The sequence below is a fragment of the Hemicordylus capensis genome, chromosome 1 (assembly GCF_027244095.1).
Source record: "Hemicordylus capensis ecotype Gifberg chromosome 1, rHemCap1.1.pri, whole genome shotgun sequence".
Lineage (NCBI taxonomy): Eukaryota > Metazoa > Chordata > Lepidosauria > Squamata > Cordylidae > Hemicordylus > Hemicordylus capensis.
This window is the reverse complement of record NC_069657.1, coordinates 115,842,294-115,858,028: the sequence shown is the minus strand read 5'-3', so window position 1 is coordinate 115,858,028 and position 15,735 is coordinate 115,842,294. Positions and strand designations below refer to the sequence as shown.

Here is a 15,735-nt window from a genome sequence, read left to right as displayed (position 1 = left end):
CAACTTTTCCTCTTCTTAGAACCAGGGGATGCTCCTCACTTAGGGCAGAGTGGGCACCCTGCTGCTCTTTTTAATGATATTGTGATATTATATTTGTATTGAGAAACAGTACACTGCTTTAGGGGATGTTGTCAAAAAGTGGCATATAAATTTGCAAATTAAATAATAAAGCATTTTTCAAGTCCACAAGAATTTTTTCCCCTAGTCAGACTAGCTTGCCCATCAAGGCAAGGAAAGGGATTAAAAGAGACATATGCCTCAGCTCATGTATGTTCATTTTTGTGATGCTTAGCTCTGGTCTATTTCAGACATTGGTTTCACACTAATGTATTTCATGTGGGAAGAACCAGGATTGGGCCTTACGCAGACCCACTATTAACCAAATGAGAACTTGCACAAGTTGAGCAAGTCATGCTACAATATACATTTAGAATTTTCCAGATATGTGCGATCCTCTTCCTGCAAACATAGGCATGAAATAATCATACAAATTGGACCGCACACAAATATTTGTAATTATGATTGCCCAGTTCACAAGTTATTCACATGGTGCCAGGAATACATGATAGCAAAGCCAGTCCAATGCCCACGTGAGGGACATTACTACAAGAATAAGTGTCTGACCTGACATGAGGCACATTAATCATTCCAGTTCTTTGCATGCAACATAAGAAAATCTATAAACACAAATCATTGCAACAAAATGGGCTCTCAGACAACCCTATTGTTTTAATCATACTAGGTAGGACTTGATAACCTGCACTCTGGAAAGTTTTGAGTTGGTTTCATATTACGAAAGAAAAAAATACTTACATGATTCCTCTTGCTTTCTCCTTCTTGTATTGATGTAATAACTGTTTCAGAATAGCTAGTAGATCCAGTTCTGTTATCCGTCGCCTAATGTTAAACATTAAATTGAGATTTTCAATCTTCTTACTTTATTTTAGTCAAACAGTACTTTGATCATTTTACTTCCAAGAAGAGAAACAGTACTTCAATTGTTTTGGAACACTTTTTTTCTGTACTGTTACAAACAAAAAGCTACTTGTGGAAGCTTTGAAAGCTATACAGTTTTAGAAATATTCATCCCTTTCCTCACCATGTAAAATGGATGCAGCAGTTCTTGATCCATAGAGTAAGCAACATTAAACCTCAAAGTGTCAATTAAATAGGGCGCAAGGACTGTGATAAACCAAGGCTGTAATTCTTATAGGAATTTCTTAGTGAATTTCAGTGTGGACTGAGACACACATTTATAGCGTGTGCATTTCACCTCAGTGGTCCTACACAAAGTTTTGACCTACATAATTATCTTTGTATGTTGTTTCACTAGTATATAGAGTATGTGCGAGTTCTGCTCTCAGGGATCTCTGGCTGATCACGGCCTCACTCTTCCTATGCTTCACTCTGGGGAGGGCTGAGGACTCAGCAACATCCTCCTTTCTGAGCATCCTTACTTGGCCTCCTCTTCTCCCAAGAGCTAGCGTCTGTCAGACACCTCCGGTGTCTCCCTATTGAGCACAACTTGCTTGAACTCCTGGCAATCCTTAAAATCTCTCACTGAAATGACTTTTCCTACCAGGAGGGCCCATCCTCTCATTAGTCCTGCTGAGCTTTCAGTGGAGCTCCAATAGGCTCCACTGCCATATCAACAGAGTCACAGCCCACATTCCTAGAAATGCTGACTCACAGAAGTTGTCTGGGGTAGCAGGTCTTCGCTCACCAGCTGCTCTTTGTTTTCAGCTGTCAGCTTGCCTCCTAAACAGGCGCTTTCTCTGCTGCCTGCTCTTTGCCTGGGGGTATGTTTACCCCAGTCACATTATTCACTACACAATGCCTTGACTATTTTGTTTTTAAACCACACAAAGAAAACATAATCAAAATTAATGGTTAATTTTCTGAAGTCAACAAATTACACAACACACACATACATGAACACCTAAGAAAACAGAACAGTCTTTGCCTGCCATCTAATCTACATAGTTCCTCCATATATGCTGGGGCCAGGCCATTAATAGCTTTAGCACTTTGGACCAGACCCAGAAGCATACTGATGATCAGTGGAGTTGGGCAAAAACTGGTTTAACATGTCATCATGGAGTAGTATAATAGTATAGTAACATGGAGTAGTATAATTCTGCTCTAGTTAAAACTTCCAGGGCATGCCCTTGAAAAAGGCATCCCAAGCAGTCTGTTTACCAGCATACCATAGAGGTCAGGCACATTATACACAGATTGTATAAATTATAAACAAAAGGCAGCTCCTACCTTATTAATTTCTAGGTGAGTATGGATGGTTTTATTTCCAATTTTTTTATCTGTCGAGGATTCATTATGGTAGTTGGGTGGTAGGTTCTTAAAGTCATTTCCAGCTATCCTTTTAGAACCTTCTTCCTCTGCCTCCATCTGGCAAAATCATGATTAAAACAAGTTAGAGATACCATGCTACTCACCTAGTTATGTATACTGCTGAATGCAAACCTGAATATTTTCTAGTTATATATGAGAAATTAATGTATGGATTTATTTTTCTTCAAGTCACAACTTTTGTGCTCCATTTTGAGGTTAAATCTAAATTAAAGGGAGTGGACAAAAAGCTCAGAAAGTTAGTTTTGTTGTTGCTGGTCCAGATAATGCTAACTGCAGGAAGACTGTTTCTAATTCCAAATAAAATTAATCTTACCACAGTGTTGATGGTTCTTAGTTTCAACTTCCCTTTCCTATTTTCAACTGACAATGTCTGAGACATATCTCAGGTTGCAGCAGCTTGCAGGTCAATCTCTAGCATGGAATATATTTGTAATTATGGCTTAGCAAAAAACTACAGAGTTCTGAAGCTAGAGAAATCTACAAATTTAGACTTAGGTCCCTAGATAGCCATTATTTGTGGTCACAATAAATCCCGTCTCTTCCCTCAGATCTTTTTCTAGCACACAGGCAGAGAGCTTAGAAGAGAAGCACGTCTTGTGTCATTTGTACTGGGATATGGAGATGGTAAGAAGCTACGGGAGTCCTCTCCTACTGCTCAGAAGGGATTCCTGCTGTTTCTTACATTCTTTAAAATGACAGTGGAATTGAAGCCTCTGGTGAGGGGAGTGTGTGGTCGACTTACCACTGGCGAGCTGGCAAGTGGATTTGTAGATGCCTATTTAATATAGTTAAGAGACTTAAGAGTATAACTGCCTTAGTTATACATTTGTTTATTTATTTATTTATTTATATCCCGCTTTTCCTTCAAGAAGCGCAAAGCGGTGTACTACATACTTCAGTTTCTCCTCACAACAACCCTGTGAAGTAGGTTAGACTGAGAGAGAGGTGACTGGCCCAGAGTCATCCAGCAAGTATTTTGGCTGAATGGGGATTTGAACTCTGGACTCCCAGGTCCTAGTCCAGCACTCTAACCACTAAACCACGCTGGCTCTTAAAGACAGAAAATGTATGCCAAGCTATACATAGCTCATTTTGTGTCTTTAAAAAAAGTAAAGCATGTATAAACACAAACACATTATATATATTTCAATTTTCCCCCAAGGTTTCCATATGTTGGGGTGGGGGGGGAATTTCCCCTGGCTCTGCCTAAGCTAACGCCACCGCTGCCTAGCTGAGCCTCAGAAATGGCACAAATTAGAGTAAAAGGTTACTGGAACAATTTTTTTCCAAAGAAAGAAAGTGCTTGATACGTAATGGACTGGGAATACAAACCTGTAAGGGTAATGTGGGAAAAGGATAAAGAAAAACAGAGTGAGACCACTGATAAGAGTCTTGTAAAGACTTGAAAAATTGAATGATGTTCTCTGTTCTAGGACTTTCGTCTTGTTCAGAGATAGAGAACTTAGTTTGCTAAACTTCAATTATTATGCAGTAAAACAGAAAGAACAATCCATCCTAGTCTCAGCCACCACAGATTGAAAGCTGGGCTGCCTTAACATAGGAGAACAGAGAAACAGTGTTATATTTACTTTTAGCAAACACAGGCCAAGCTTCTAATAAGGTTGAAGCAGCTGGTTACATGCATTCTGGGGTCAACCTACTATGCACTCACTGATAAATATACAAATATCTTGCATTATCTTTTTATCCACATGTCACAAACTAGTCCAAGAGGCTCCACTTTGGGCTAATACAGGGCAGAATTGCAACTTAAGTATGTAGTACACTGCTCTGGGCTCCTTGGAGGAAGAGCGGGATATAAACTGTAAAAATAAATAAAGTAAATAAAATAAACTTATGAACAAAATTCTAGCCTTAGAAGCATGGGCAGACTTTTATTAGAAGTAAGGAAATTTCAATGTCACCCAAAATTCAAGAATAAGGAACAAGCTTTCCTTGTCCCCTTCCCCTGGTTTTCTGTGTACTTATCACTGTACCCTGATTTCAGAAGTACAGGTCTAGAACTTGGAGGCAGTAGCATCCAATAAGCTGTCATATAGGCAGGTACTGGAGACTGAATACAAACAGCACTGCAGCCCAGAAGATCCTATTGGGTGCCTAGAATATTCTTGGCCAAACAGTTTTTCCAGACTTGTGTCAAATTATCCTCATGGATGGAAACAGTCTTCCCCTCCCCCCGCCCCCGCATGTACAAGTATACCATCTAGCTGGGTACATTTACAAAGGGTATATCTATAAAGCAGAAGCAAATCCCAAAGCATTTGGATTGCCCTCTTAGAGTGGCCCTCAAGTTTTCACTGCATGCATTGGTTTGTAATGTGTAGTTCCTGCCTCAGATGCAATATCAATTTTCTGCCAGCTATGCTACAAATTGAAGAAGTAATGCAGTATAATGGTAGTACTGTTGGGCTTGGACTGGATTCAGATCTCTGAACTAATGAAATACATATAGGTTACAAATTTTCAAATTTATAGGAGTATTACAAACCTGTATACATATTCAAGAACAGGATAAGTTAAATTCAAGAAACAGCTTTGAAAGAGTTCTACACTAGTGCTTTTCAAATAATTGTACACTCCAGTGTAAAGCTACTACTATTGTTCAGTTTCGGTTCTCTGGACAGCTGGAATATCAAGACTTACTCCAGGTCAAATGTTACTATTTTAATTTAGTTCTACAGGAGAGTTTTCATCCTAATCTTTTGATTCCACCTTTGTACAATTATTTTCCACATAGTTTAGTTTCCAAGCTCATTCTGAAGATAAGTATTACATAATGCTGTTATCTGGACAATTCTACTCTCATTTCAAAACAAAAAGTATGCAAAAGCCTAATTATCCAGTAAACATAATGCTGAACACTACTTCATTTTTACAAAGGTTAAAGTGTATTTACTCTGCTAGCAAGTTGCAATAATGATCAAATGCAAGACATATGCAGCTAGAAACTGTCAAATCAGGACGCAATAATGACAGTTATAAGATGTAGGAATATAACATTCTAAAATAATAATAATAATTATTATTATTATTATTACATTTATATCCCGCTCTTCCTCCAAGGCGCCCAGAGCGATGTACTACATACTTAGGTTTCTCTTTCACAACAACCCTGTGAAGTAGGTTAGGCTGAGAGAGAGGTGACTGGCCCAGAGTCATCCAGTCATCCAGTTTCATGGCTGAATGGGGATTTGGACTCAGGTCTCCCCGGTCCTAGTCCAGCACTCTAACCACTACACCAATAATGAATTGAAATGCTGACAATGTTCTATTTTAAAGTTTAAATCAATATGACAATCTATCAAGTTCATATGAGCCCCCTTAAATGTGTGAGGAGAGGAAAATAAATGTTCTTTATCAGATATGAGAGAAGAGCTATTGTTGCTGTTCTCTTATCACAAGAAATAGTAGAAAGGAAAGAGGAAGGTCATTAAGTGAATCTTAGACTGCGAGAGCAAAGTTAAAAGCCATAGCAGGAGTCAATTCTAAACACATTACTAGAATGCAAGCTTATTGATTCCAGAGGCATTTACTTCCAAGAAGTGCATTTAATTGAGTAACAGGGTGCCAATAACAGAAAACAATGCAGCAACGGAGACCTGTCACCACAGTGTCAGTAAATAATGCTGTAAGAGCCAAAAGCTGAAGCACAGAGAGGTAGTTTACAGGTACAAAGCCTTTTACAAAATGGAATGGTCTTGTGCTTCTGGCACAGACTTGGTGCTTAATGTCTAAAACGAGGCACCAAGACTCAAGCTTGCCTGAATATCATGTCATTGATATGGAAATGCTTTCGCCTAATCCTAAATGTTTGGTTATAAACTGCTCCCATCTGTAGGAAAGGAGGAGGCATGCTGCATACAGTCAATAGCACTCATTCCACATATTCTAGCCTGAACCCTAGCACTGGAAAGACTCTAGTCTAGGCTAAACCTCGGCTGAAAGAGAGAGAATGCACACCTGCTCTCACGCACTTGTGGATATATGGATGGACTATCTTCCATACTAAAGTTCAAATATGCTTATCCAAGTATAAAAGACTTGAGTTCAGCACAAAAAGAAGAGTGCAATTGCACTCTTTAGTATCCCAGGACAATAATTGGAAACAGCTGAATTACTCTCAACTATGCAAACAAAAGCCTTGTTTTCCACCCACATCACCAATATTTAACTTCCCACTACTGAGCTCCTCAAGTCCTTTCACACAGAAATCACATGCATGTATCAAAACATTCTGGTTATAAAAATGAACACAAGTCCTTAGGTCTTCTTTTCATAGTGAGATTCAGTGTTTTCTCTAACTTTTTTCATTTGTGTGCAGAATTAGATTGGTTCTGGGTGGCAGTATCAAGGCAGTGTGCGCGCTGATACTGCACACAGATGAAAAAAAATTAGAGAACACGCTGAATCTCACTATGAAAAGAAGACCTAAGGACATGCATTCAGGGTGGGGGCTTCCCAATTCAACCTGAGCAGGATCTAAAATTAACTGAGTGGACATCAAAAAATGTGTGAGCGCACACACATCTTAGAGGGAACACTGGTGAGATTTCTTCTTTTCTCTCCCTCAATACAATCATAAGGTTCTCTTAAACTCAGGGGAATGTTTCCCTCATGCTGTGCTTAATTATGACCAGTGTGAAAAGTGATGAAACTGACAGAAGAGATACAGGTGGTTTTAAAAAAAAACACCACCATACATACATACATAGCTTTCAACTCCCATGGAGCTGAAATTTTAGAATACAACTTTAGATACTACTTTCAGAGGAACAAACATTTGTATAAGCCTAGTTACAAACAACTGCACTGTGGACATGTAATTGACGACAACAACAAAAAGGCTGTGAGACAACAACAAAGAGGAACAGGAGTAAATTAAACCTCTCATGCAGCACTGTATCTGAAGGGAGGGTACCAGACCAAGGACCATAAACTGTAGGAAGATAATGAGTACAGATCAACATTTAACGCATGTATTCAATATGTGTTTTCCTGTTCCTCACTAAATGCATATAAAATATTGTTGCACTATTTTTAAAAGTTGCCAAAAACTAATGTGCAAGTATCAACACCATTCCTTGCCATTCCTGGACACTTCATTTTGTAGTGTTCTTTAGGATCTGGCAATTTCCCTGACAGTATCACTCAAGCACAAGGGTGGGGGGAAAGAGGCCAATAAAGCCAGCTTTTCATACTGAAACTTTCCATCGTGTTAAGAATATTTTTATTTATAGCTAATCTTATGCTTGTTTACTGAAGAATACTCCCTAATTCTTGATTGGTAGGTAAATTAGGGGCTTTATGGAGTAGTGACATTAGGCTATCTTGCAAAGTCAAGAGAAAGTTTCAAGCACTCATCTCTAAGTCTCAAATCTGTTCATGTGTAAACATTATCGTTAGACATACAAGTCAAATGAATGCCTTTACGCAGAAGTGAAGTTAGGCCCACATGGTGCAAATCAGGTGGCTGGGTTACCAGAAGGGTTTGGCAAGCAAATGATAATAATAAGATACTTAAACAACCTACTTAAGACAGAAAGATAATGCAAGGTACACAAATCAGCAAAGTTTGTGTTCAACAGGACTTACTCCCTACTAACTGTACGAACAAAAGACTAGCCCTGCTGGATCAGGCCCAAGGCCCATCTAGTCCAACATCCTGTTTCACACAGTGGCCCACCAGATGCCGCTGGGAAGCCCATAGGCAGGAGCTGAGGACATGCCCTCTCTCCTGCTGTTACTCCCCTGCAACTGGTACTCATAAGCATCCTGCCTCTGAGGCTGGAGGTGGCTTATAGCCTTCCGACTAGTAGCCGTTGATAGACCTCTCCTCCACGAAGTTATCCAAACCCCTTTTAAAGCCATCCAGGTCGTTGGCTGTCACCACATCTTGTGGCAGAGAATTCCACAAGTTGATTATGTGTTGTGTGAAAGAAAAAGTATTCCGTTAATTGGTCCTGAATTCTTGGCAATCAATTTCATGGGATGACCCCTGGTTCTAGTGTTATGTGAGAAGGAGAAAATTTTCTTCCTAACCACTTTTACACACCATGAATTATTTTATAGACTTCTATCATGTCTCCCTGCAGTCATCTTTTTTCTAAACTAAAAAGCCCCAGGTTGTATCCTTGCCTCATAAAGAAGGTGCTCTAGGCCCCTGATCATCTTGGTTGCCTTCTTCTGCACCTTTGCATCCTAAGATGTAGTAACCAGAACTTTACACAGTACTCCACATGTGGCTGCATCATAGTTGGTATAAGTACATTGTAATATTAGCAGTTTTATTTTCCTAATGATCCCTAGCATGGGACAGCAACCTAGTTAGGACTGCAATCTTACTTTTTCACAAATGACATGTTCCAGGTTTGAGATTATGAAGAGAGCATAGCTTTCTAATTTTTTTAACACACAATTTTTAAATGTGTTTTTTAAAAACACAATTTAAAACACATTTCTAATTTTTTTAAAACACAAAAGTGATGAGCAGGATCCATCTCCTGCACCAAGATACCACCCCATACATTTGGTAGGGATACATTGCTACTGGCAGTGACTGCAGTTCATGTCAAATTGCAGGTCTTAAAACCTATGCAAGTGATACTTATAAAGATTTGTTTATATACAACTTTTTCATTATCATTTATTCTCTTATCTCCAGTACATCAAACAGAAAATGGACATCACAAACAGCAATGGGAAAGGAAACTGAAGGTACATCAAGCATAACCCTACTCTTCCCCTGCATAATCGGAAGGAGTAAGGACTTTCTACAGGACTATGTAACATTTCCCCAAGATTTTTGCCATACCAGAAAGGTACGCACATGCTCTGAACTCCACCCACCACCTCTTAGGGCCAAACTTGACATGATGTTGACAATCCATAAATAGGATCCTAAGGAGGTAGGTTGTTGTTGATCATTACAGCAGTTGGGGGAAACAAACAGGATTTGGGCTATGGGGTTGAAGCGGACTTAGCCATCCCTCCACAGTGATCTCCCTGTCCAATTATTCTCAAGTTGCCATTTGCCCTGTAGGGAGAATCTATATGTGTATCCATATGGTACCTGTGTTTTCTCTCTTACATGGCAAAGACCAACTTTGAGGGTGCCTTTTAGATTTAGCAGATAAGGAAGAAAGAGGATCAATCCCCTTTTCCTCAGTCCTAAACAGATTCTGGAGCTCCTACAGTTACTTTAATCTAAAAACAAAACAAAAACTACACAGACACAACAATCTGCTGGTGACTCTATTTACAGATAGTGATGTCTAGTTTGGGCCCAAGTAAACCAAGCAGGAAACAGCTCTGGCCACTTCATTTCATATGATATAATCAGTGACAGTGATGGAGGATGAACTTGGAGAAGAAGGAGAAAAAAATCCTACAGCATTTTTTAAATGTAGTTTATCTTCTGTACCCACAGAAGGAAAACACGCTTAAAATTTCCAGAACCGATAGGTAGTGTACAAGTACATGTAAAAATGTGGAGCAAGCCTAGTTTTAAGGAGCCGATATCATATTTAATTATTTCAAACATCAGTAAATCAACACTAAGGAGCATCTATGTTGGCTACTGGGGACCAATTTTGAAATACAATATATGGAAGTTCAGTAAAGAGCTATAGCAAATCATTTACATTATGAGAGTGTGGAATGAGGCTTTGAAAAATGTTCAAGCTATACCCCACCCTAGTATTACTTAGCCAGAGGACACATGTCCAACTCCAGGGAAAGTGAAACAGGAGTCACAGCTGATGTACTTTCTTTTCTGCAAAGTGAACACAGAGATTTATAGATGACAGGAATGGACCTAAAGCATGCTTTCTCAGAGGTCTGTAGCTGGGTGTGTGTAAACAATTAATACCTTCTTTGTAGGAGAGATTTGCAACGTTCATGGTGTGGCATGTTAGAATTATAGTTGCTGTCTTATTCTCTCTCATTCAATTTTTTTTCCTATTGGCTCCAGCATCTACAGTTGTTTAACAACTGTTAAACAAAGAGATCCTGTTACATTATTTGAAACTATGCAACAGAGAAAGAGAAAATTACACAAATATAAGTTGGGTCCTACAGTGAAACAACTCTTTCACTCATAGAAGATCAAAATAAAGTGAGCCTGTGGGGGTATAACTGAGTGATTTATGGAGGCAATATTAAAATGTAGCCACATGACACAACTTATTACGATATCCCAGATATTTTACATTGAGCACATTCATTATCCAGTAGTTCAACAATACCCAACTTATAAACTGAGGCATTAATGTACCCCAGAGAGTCTAGATTGAGTAGATTAGTTCTGTTCCTCACAAAGCTTCTATTGATAACTCACTCATGGAAGTGCAACCACACAGTTTTACCATATTTTGCTTGTTTCTCCATTATCCTGTCAACTCAAATATAGCCTTCTTGGCTAGATCTAAATACATTTTTTTTAAAAGCAACAGATACATAGTTTGTCATTTTATGAAAAAGATACAGCTCTGAAGCTGGGATTCCTCCTCAGGCCATGGTCAAAGGCAAGCCTCGGTACTCAGCTCCTATCCAAATTCAAAAGGCTGGTTTGGAGAAAGCTCCTCACCTCTTTGACTGCGTTCCTCAGCTTGTACTGAGTATCTTCCATCAGTTCTTCTACTTCACGGAACATTTCATTCAGACTGGCTTCATCCCTGGGAAAGCTCAGCATTACCTCTTCAGGCTGCTCTTCTCTATCCCCATCTGAAGCAGGAGCTGCATACACTAACCCCAGAAGGATAGGCAGGAGCAGGAATTCTGAGCTAAGTAAGAGCATCCTCAGCTCTGCCTCACTGAGGTCCCCTGGGAGTAAACAGGAAAAACAGGATCTACTTTCAGACTGAACAAGTACACATACACTTCTCTTCCTTACTATAACTGCAGCACACCCATCTGTTTGTTTTTAAAAATCCTAGGCTTTAACTTCAAAATATATGAAAGAACCAAGTGCCTTAAAGTGGTTCAGACTGAGTGCATTTTCCTTACTACTGTGTAAAGAGAGTTTCTCAAATTATGGATAAAAAGGACATGCTTCCAGTTTGGAAATGGTTGTTTCTATACAGATCTTGATCCCAACATCTTCCTCTAGAAGACAGTGGCTGATATCCAGGTTATTGCTAAGCTCACTGAAAAATGTCCCACATGCGCAATAGGTGAAGGTAGCAAATGCTGCTTGTCAAGGGTCACTTATCATTACAGTTTACATGTTTTCTGTACCTGGCCACCCAGCTATTTCTCCTAGTACAGTCCACAAATGATGCAAGAAGTTTTCTGATCCTTTGTTTACACAGGATAGAGCAAGTTCTATTCATGTCAAAGATATCAATGTTTTGTAGGATTGCAGCCGTTTCCTTTTGTGCTGCCTATGCTGGGGCCCCTGCTGGCTCTGGGGCTGGTAGGACAGATTCTTTTGTAGCCCCCTCTGAGCGGCCCTGATAACAGCTTAACAGGACAAAAGTGGACAGGCTTGAAGTGGCAAGGAGAAGGAGGCATTTATTTGTAGAAAAGCTGGGCCTATAGGGATGCTTCCATTAGAACAGCAACAAGCTATAAGAGTGGGTCTAGCGTAGTGCTTAAAAGACAGAGCGGCATATATGCCCTTCCACAGTTTGAGTTCATCTCTGCCATGAAGATAAGCCCTAAGGTAAGACCTTCCCTCTCAGCCTCAGCTCAATATGGGGGCAATCATACTTCCCCATAGGATTGTTGAAAGGATTACATTAAGCTAATTCACAGGGAGTCCTCTGCATATTCAAAAAGTGCTATACAAATGCTATTATAAAGGACTCCTTCCAAATTAGCCTACAGAACAGAAGATTATAATGTGGCAATTCATTCACACTAAACATGTATGTGGCAATGGGCATCGTCAGGGCAGGCCCAGGCAGAGGTATAGCTATAACTAAGCAGATGATGGGTTCAAAGAACCCAGGGTTCCCAGCTGCTGAGGACCCCCTCAGCTCTACCCCTTCCTCTTTTTTTCCCATCATCTCCTTCACTCCGAGAGGCTGCCGGGGAGGAGGCGAACACGGCCCCCTCTCCCCTTGCTACGCCCTTGCACCCAAGTGTGCACGACACCAGCGGTGCCCGCTACAAAGTTGAGCGATACCGAGCGTCCAGTTTCATGTATGGAAACTGTGCCATTACCGGGGGAGGGGAGGGAGACCGGAGGCAGCGAAGACTTGCTATATTGCCGTCAGCCCGGTGTGTGGGGAAGACGCTCCTCCAAGCCGCAGGTCTCGCGCCAGTGCCACAAACCAGAGCTCCCAAGCCAAGCCTTTCAGTCCGACGCGGGGAATTTCCCTTCCCGACGACCTACAGCCCCATTCTCTGGACACTTTCTCGGGATCAAGTCCCACGGAGTACAATGGGGGCCGCCTTCTCCCACCCCAAATGCCCGCCTCCATCCCACCATTGCCCAGGTGCCTGTTGTTGTTGCTGCTGCTGCTGCTGCTTCCAGCGCCCCCGCTCCCACCCCCGTTACCTTACGCGCAAACCCTCAAGGCGGGAGGCAGCTTCTCTTCTTCCTGCAGCGTCTTCGACCTGTCCGAGCAAGCGCGCGTTGGCAGGCTGGCCTGTTCTTCTGCAGCTAGCTAGACCCCAGTGCCTGCCTGCCTAGGAGAGAGATGCTCTGCCACCTCTGTGCCTCCTTCCTCTTAGGCCCCGCCCTCAGACGGCTCAGGAGCGGGGGTGGGGTAGACTCCGGAGTCCTCGCTTCAGCACCTCTCTGCGCTTTCGCCTCAGCCCAACAAACGCGGCCGGCTCCGGCTGCAGCAACATTCCCTGCTATTGGCTGCAGGCGAAGCAGCCCGAACATTCGCAGACAACGGGAGAGGACCGAAGGAGGCGGGGCCAGGTAACTGGGAAGAAGCATGGCGGGGCCACGAGCAGCCCAGGTCTCACTCGCCTCCTCCCAGCCAGAACGGCACGTTGCTGGAGGGGCTGTGAGCGCCACGCCTTGAAGCAGGGAATAGCAGCTTCTTGACGAGGGACCCGGTGAGCGTTGTGTCACGTCCCCATTAAGCAGGCATCCATTTGGCGCAAGATGGAGCATCCCACAGGACGACCTGCGATTGGAGAGACCCACGCTTGGTGTCAGGGAGAGGAAGTTGAGAGGCAGCCTAGCCTTATCCTGGATGTGCTCTCTTGCAAGAAAGTCTCTTTGGCTGCAGTGGGGTTACTCTATGCCTGCATAGGAGTCAGGGGCGTAACAAGGCTGGAGTGGGCCCAGAGACAAAATTTTAAAATGGGCCCCTCGCTGATACACACACACACTTCACAATATATAGTCATGTGACTTGCCTCTGGGGGGCCCCTCGAGGCGTGGGGGCCCCCAGGCAGCTGCCTCCCCTTGTTTAATAGTAGTTACACCGATGACAGTAGTGCAGCCTCGATTGTTCATCCTATCACTAAAGGCGGGGAAATAATGGTTATTACACTCAGACTTTTATTTGAGTTTAGAACAAATGCAGCCCTGTTTTGGCCATGTTTACTCAGCAGTAAGCCCCATTGCCATAAAACTTGCTCCGAGGTAAAAATGCATTAAGAGCAGAAAGTCATTTGAGATAGAGTTAATTGTAGGTCAGCCAAGGGGTAGCTATAATTGAGCAAAAGGGTTCAAAGAACACGCCCCCAGCTCCTGAGGCCCTCCAGCTCCATCCCTCCCTGATTTCTTCATTATCTCCCTCACTCTGGGGGGCCACCAGAGAGAGGGATGAACATGGTCTCCTCTAACCTAGCTGTGCCCCTGAGGTCAGCCCAGGTACCTCTTTACAATATCAGGGCATAAGCCTGGAGTGTGTGAAATATCGCTATTGCTCCGAATAGCTCTTGGCATGTAGAGTAACTTCCCCACTGAGTAACTGAGATTATGGCATACAATACAACTTCAAGTAACATGAGATCATGTTATGAGCTATTGCTCTGGCTCATACATTACCAGGGATGGAACTCCTGCCTTTTGTAAGTGTGACCATTGGAACCTCACCCCCCCTGCCATATGTCAAAAAGAACACCTAATATATGGATGTCCCACATGGAGGCCTATATGCATAGCTCCTGGATTTGCACAATCCCCCCCCCCTTTGCAAAATAAATGTTGCATGAATCGGGGTATTTCATCACACATTTTTTTCGATACAATGTGGATATGTCTTTTCATTTACTATGCAAAGATCAGGACTGCCTGTGACAGTGTATAAGCCAGGGCACAGTGTCTGCATTAACAAATACTATACATAGTAATGTCTGTTGAAGACGATAGACTGCCTATTGGCATAAGCAATGAATAAGAGAAGACCCACAAATCAATAAACCAAAAATAAGTGAGAATGTCTTCTCAGTGGCAGACCTCAAAGGAATCAAAGGTACTCTAGGGCAATTTTATGGTCAATGATGGTTGATCATGATAATCTATTTTGTAAGCCAACTAGCCAAATTCTGTGCAGCAAAGCCTGACTCATTCTAGCCCAATGAAATTAAGTGCTACTGACAAGCTTATTTCTGAGTGGCCTGTACCAGCAATCAAACTTAATATTTTACACATAGGCTGCACTCAACTGCAAATGCTAATGTCTCATTGAAATGTAAGATAACCACACTGATGGAATCAAATAAATTAATGGCTGCAATTCTGTACTCACTTACCTGGCAGGGACTCTGTGAGCATCATTGAACACAATGCACAAAATGGCATTGCCCCAGGCCTACACATGTCTGTGGAAAAAGATCTGTATACTTTGCTTTTGAAGTTAGAGTGGAAAGCTGGTTCAGTTTTAGACCAGAATTACTAATGACTGCAACAGTGAACCTTTCCATCTATTTTTTTTCTATCTATTTTTACATTTATATCCCACTCTTCCTCCAAGGAGCCCATACTTGAGGCTCCTTCCTCCAAGGAGCCCATACTCCTCTCAAACTACATACTTGAGTTTCTCCTCACAACAACCCTGTGAAGTAGGTTAGGCTGAGAGAGAAGTGACTGGCCCAGAGTCACCCAGCTAGTATCATGGCTGAATGGGGATTTGAACTCGGGTCTCTCCGGTCCTAGTCCAACACTCTAACCACTACACCACGCTTTCTCTCCCTGTGATTTGAGCAGAAGAGAAATTCAAGAAACAATTCTTTAAGAGATTGTTTTCGAAACTAGATTAGCATTATCAGTCTTTCTTTACATACCAATCCAATGTAATGCTGTTTTCCAAGGTAAGTGAAATGAACTAAAATCACATTTAAAAATTCAGGAACTGCACAGATCATGTCATCAGGGGTTTCACAAGTTTAAATACGCTATTACAGTGTAACATTTAAGCTTATTCAAATATAATT

General features: G+C 41.8%; 1 protein-coding gene across 2 annotated transcripts in view; it reads right to left on the bottom strand.

Moving 5' to 3' along the window:
- The window catches only part of DKK3 (dickkopf WNT signaling pathway inhibitor 3), a 43,792-nt gene extending 30,602 nt beyond the window's left edge, over nt 1-13,190 (bottom strand). The window contains exons 1-4 of one of the 2 annotated variants that reach the window (XM_053286443.1): nt 12,898-13,190; nt 10,976-11,211; nt 2,269-2,406; nt 814-897 (exon numbers count right to left, since the gene is read on the bottom strand). In XM_053286443.1, coding sequence (XP_053142418.1) covers nt 814-897; nt 2,269-2,406; nt 10,976-11,185 — 432 coding nt within the window. In that variant the 5' untranslated portion in view covers nt 11,186-11,211; nt 12,898-13,190. Of the gene's footprint in view, nt 1-813; nt 898-2,268; nt 2,407-10,975; nt 11,212-12,892 lie in introns of both variants that reach the window. The other variant, XM_053286442.1, reaches the window with a different exon arrangement.
- Nucleotides 13,191-15,735: the final 2,545 nt, after the last annotated feature.